This window comes from Penaeus chinensis, chromosome 24, assembly GCF_019202785.1.
Source record: "Penaeus chinensis breed Huanghai No. 1 chromosome 24, ASM1920278v2, whole genome shotgun sequence".
NCBI lineage: Eukaryota > Metazoa > Arthropoda > Malacostraca > Decapoda > Penaeidae > Penaeus > Penaeus chinensis.
The window spans coordinates 13502812-13505937 of record NC_061842.1 but is presented as its reverse complement, the minus strand read 5'-3'; the positions used below and the strand labels follow the sequence as shown (position 1 = coordinate 13505937).

The window sequence follows — 3126 nt, the reverse complement described above, 5'->3', positions numbered from 1 at the left end:
AAAATTCAAAATCCATTGGAGACGAAAAGAATTATGAACTTCCTCGTTTCAATAACAATTAACACAGTCAAGGAATTTCCCGCCTTCTTGATATGAATTAAACTTCGGTCGTTTTACCTTCTGGTATGGTGTCTACTTCACCCAAGGAATTCTGATCCTACAGCTCTCTTCGTGTCGACTGATGCAGAGCTAAGACCTTCTGGTACGAATCGCTTTCCTAGAAATTCTGACCCCATTGCTCGCTTGCCAAGAAATTCCGATCCCATTGCTCGCTTACCCAGAAACTCCGAACCCATTGCTCTCTTCCCTAAAAATTCTGAACCCATTCCTCTCTTCCCTAAAAATTCTGATCCCATTGCTCTCTTCCCTAAGAATTCTGAACCCATTGCTCTCTTCCCCAGGAATTCTGATCCCATGGCGCGCTTCCCAAGGAATTCGGAACCCATTGCACGTTTGCCCAGGAATTCTGATCCCATGCCACGCTTCCCTAAGAATTCCGACCCTGTGACTCTCTTCCCCAAGAATTCGGACCCCATCGCTCTTTTGCCGAGAAATTCCGAACCCATTCCTCTCTTCCCGAGGAATTCCGAACCCATTCTCTTCCCTAGGAACTCGGATCCCATTCTCTTACCTAAGAATTCAGATCCCATTCTCTTGCCCAGGAATTCGGACCCCATTTTCTTTGACATCAATATCGAAAAGAGATCTTTCAAGTTTTCCCTATCTCTAATATTTCTCTTCTTGGGTTTGGCGATCTGTGAGTCTCTCTTCGCCGTGTCGTTCGCACCGTCGTCATCGTCGCTGTCGTAGTCGTAGTCGTACTGCCCAGTGTAACTCAGATGTTCTTTTCTGCGGTCGTCTTGGACTTCCTCGGCGCACGTCTCGTCCTCGCAGGCGTGGGTATCTTCGGCACTTTGCTCGAGGCTCACCGCAGGCGGCGAGGACCTCTTCCCCAGGAACTCTGACCCGAGCCTTCTGATGGGTCGGTTAACGAGGACGGGCGGGCTGCGAGGGGCGTCAGAGCTGCTCATCGCCATCAGGAAGTAGCGCAGCATTGTCCCGTGGGGGTAGGCAGCCGAACGCTTCACCAGCGATGATGCTTCGCTCTCATCTGCCGGCGAAAGGGTCAGTTATTTTATGGTTATATCTAGCGGGTGGATGGAGGGATAAAGAGAGGGAGGGAGGGTGGGAGGGAAGGAGGTAGTAAGTAAGGAAGGAAGGAAGGCAGGACGGAAGGAAGAGAGAGAGTAAGAGAGAGAGAGAGAGAGAGAGAGAGAGAGAGAGAGAGAGAGAGAGAGAGAGAGAGAGAGAGAGAGAGAGAGAGAGAGAGAGAGAGAGAGAGAGAGAGAGAGAGAGAGAGAGAGAGAGAGAGAGAGAGAGAGAGAGAGAGAGAGAGAGAGAGAGAGAGAGAGAGAGAGAGAGAGAGAGAGAGAGAGAGAGAGAGAGAGAGAGAGAGAGAAGAGAGAGAGAGAGAGTGAGGGAGAGAGAGAGAGAGAGAGAGAGAGAGAGAGAGAGAGAAAGAGAGAGAGAGAGGGGGGGAAAGGGAAAGAAAGGGAGAGGGAGAGAGAGCGAGAGAGAGCAAGAGAGAGCGAGAGAGAGCAAGAGAGACGAGAGACGAGAGAGAGAGAGAGAGAGAGAGAGAGAGAGAGAGAGAGAGAGAGAGAGAGAGAGAGAGAGTGAGAGAGAGAGAGAGAGAGAGAGAGAGAGAGAGAGAGAGAGAGAGAGAGAGAGAGAGAGAGAGAGAGAGAGAGAGAGAAAGAGAGAGAGAGAGAGAGGGGGGTAGAATTTTACATAAACAATCTTCCACAAAACAACAAAAAATTATGAAGTGATTTCTATTACTTAGTATAAACATAACTTGAATCTTATGTTGTCATGAATACCACACCTACACAAACCCACCTCATACTCCCAAACTGTCAATGATATTTCCTTTCCAAACTCACGCACACACACGCAAACATAAACACACCCATACCCACACATACCCACACGAACACACATACACACACACACCCACACACACACACACACACAAGCATAAACGCACCCACACCCACACATACCCACTCCCACACAAGCACACACCCACATACACACACACACACACACATACACAAACAACTATAAACACAAACACATACTCCAGTTAAAAAAAATGACCTAGTTTCGTGGTTTCCAACGAAAGGGCCAAATGCACTAACCCTGCGTGGGGGTCGGGGGGGCGCCCAGCAAGGGAGAGCAGCAACACGCTATAAACACCGAGAGACATAGCCATCCTGAAACCATCACTCGACCTGAAAAAAATGAGAGAGAAAGGGGGTGAGAAAGAATAGAAAATGAAATAAAAGAATGTTTGTAACCGCGCGGCGCTTTGTTCGCGGCGGTTAAGAAATGGGTGGAAATTATGTGAAGTTGCAGCACACACACCTATCTATCTTATTTACTTTTTTCTGGATACTTAAAAATCTAAGCTTATCATTCCTTGGTATCATATTTATAATTTTAAAAAGTCCAGTTGTAATTTAGTATTACATTATCAGCACATGGATCTGTCGAACAAACGGATCAAGGGTGAATAAAGGAACAAGTGCTGGAATGTCCGAACATAGAAAAAGATAACAAAAACAATTACCAATAAGTGCAACAGTAATATGAACACCGACACACACACACACACACACACACACACACATACACACACACACATATATATAATATATATATATATATATATATATATATATATATATATATATATATAAACGGCATATGGGACTGAAGGACATTTCTTGACCATCGCAGCAAATGGGGCAACAATTTAGCTCCCGGACACAAATTCAACGTGAGGTTAGACTGAGAGCTCGAAGTGGCGGGAAACAAAGCGGGTCCTCATCACGACAAATCCTTCCTAGTGTTTCGACTAATTTCTGTAAAAAATATCATGGGTTGTTATTTAAAAAAATGTTTTTTTTTTTCCCGGTTTGTTTTTGTTATCATGAGCTTCAGCATCGTCGACATTATCATTATATTGCTATTATCATCACCTTTATCGTTAGTCAGTACGTTTTTTTTTTATCACTATTTTTTAAGAATCACTTGCAAAGTAATAGTGATTTCAAGTGA

The 3126-nt window shown here is 45.1% G+C and overlaps 1 protein-coding gene across 1 annotated transcript in view; it reads right to left on the bottom strand.

The window, feature by feature from the left end:
- The window catches only part of LOC125037756 (ribosome-binding protein 1-like), a 3549-nt gene extending 1247 nt beyond the window's left edge, over positions 1-2302 (bottom strand). Inside the window, exons 1-2 of the mRNA XM_047630955.1 lie at positions 2205-2302; positions 1-1111 (exon numbers count right to left, since the gene is read on the bottom strand). The exon at positions 1-1111 is cut by the window's left edge and continues 1247 nt beyond it. Coding sequence (XP_047486911.1) covers positions 138-1111; positions 2205-2289 — 1059 coding nt within the window. The 5' untranslated portion in view covers positions 2290-2302 and the 3' untranslated portion in view covers positions 1-137. The remainder of the gene's footprint in view (positions 1112-2204) is intronic.
- Between the last annotated feature and the right edge of the window lie 824 nt (positions 2303-3126).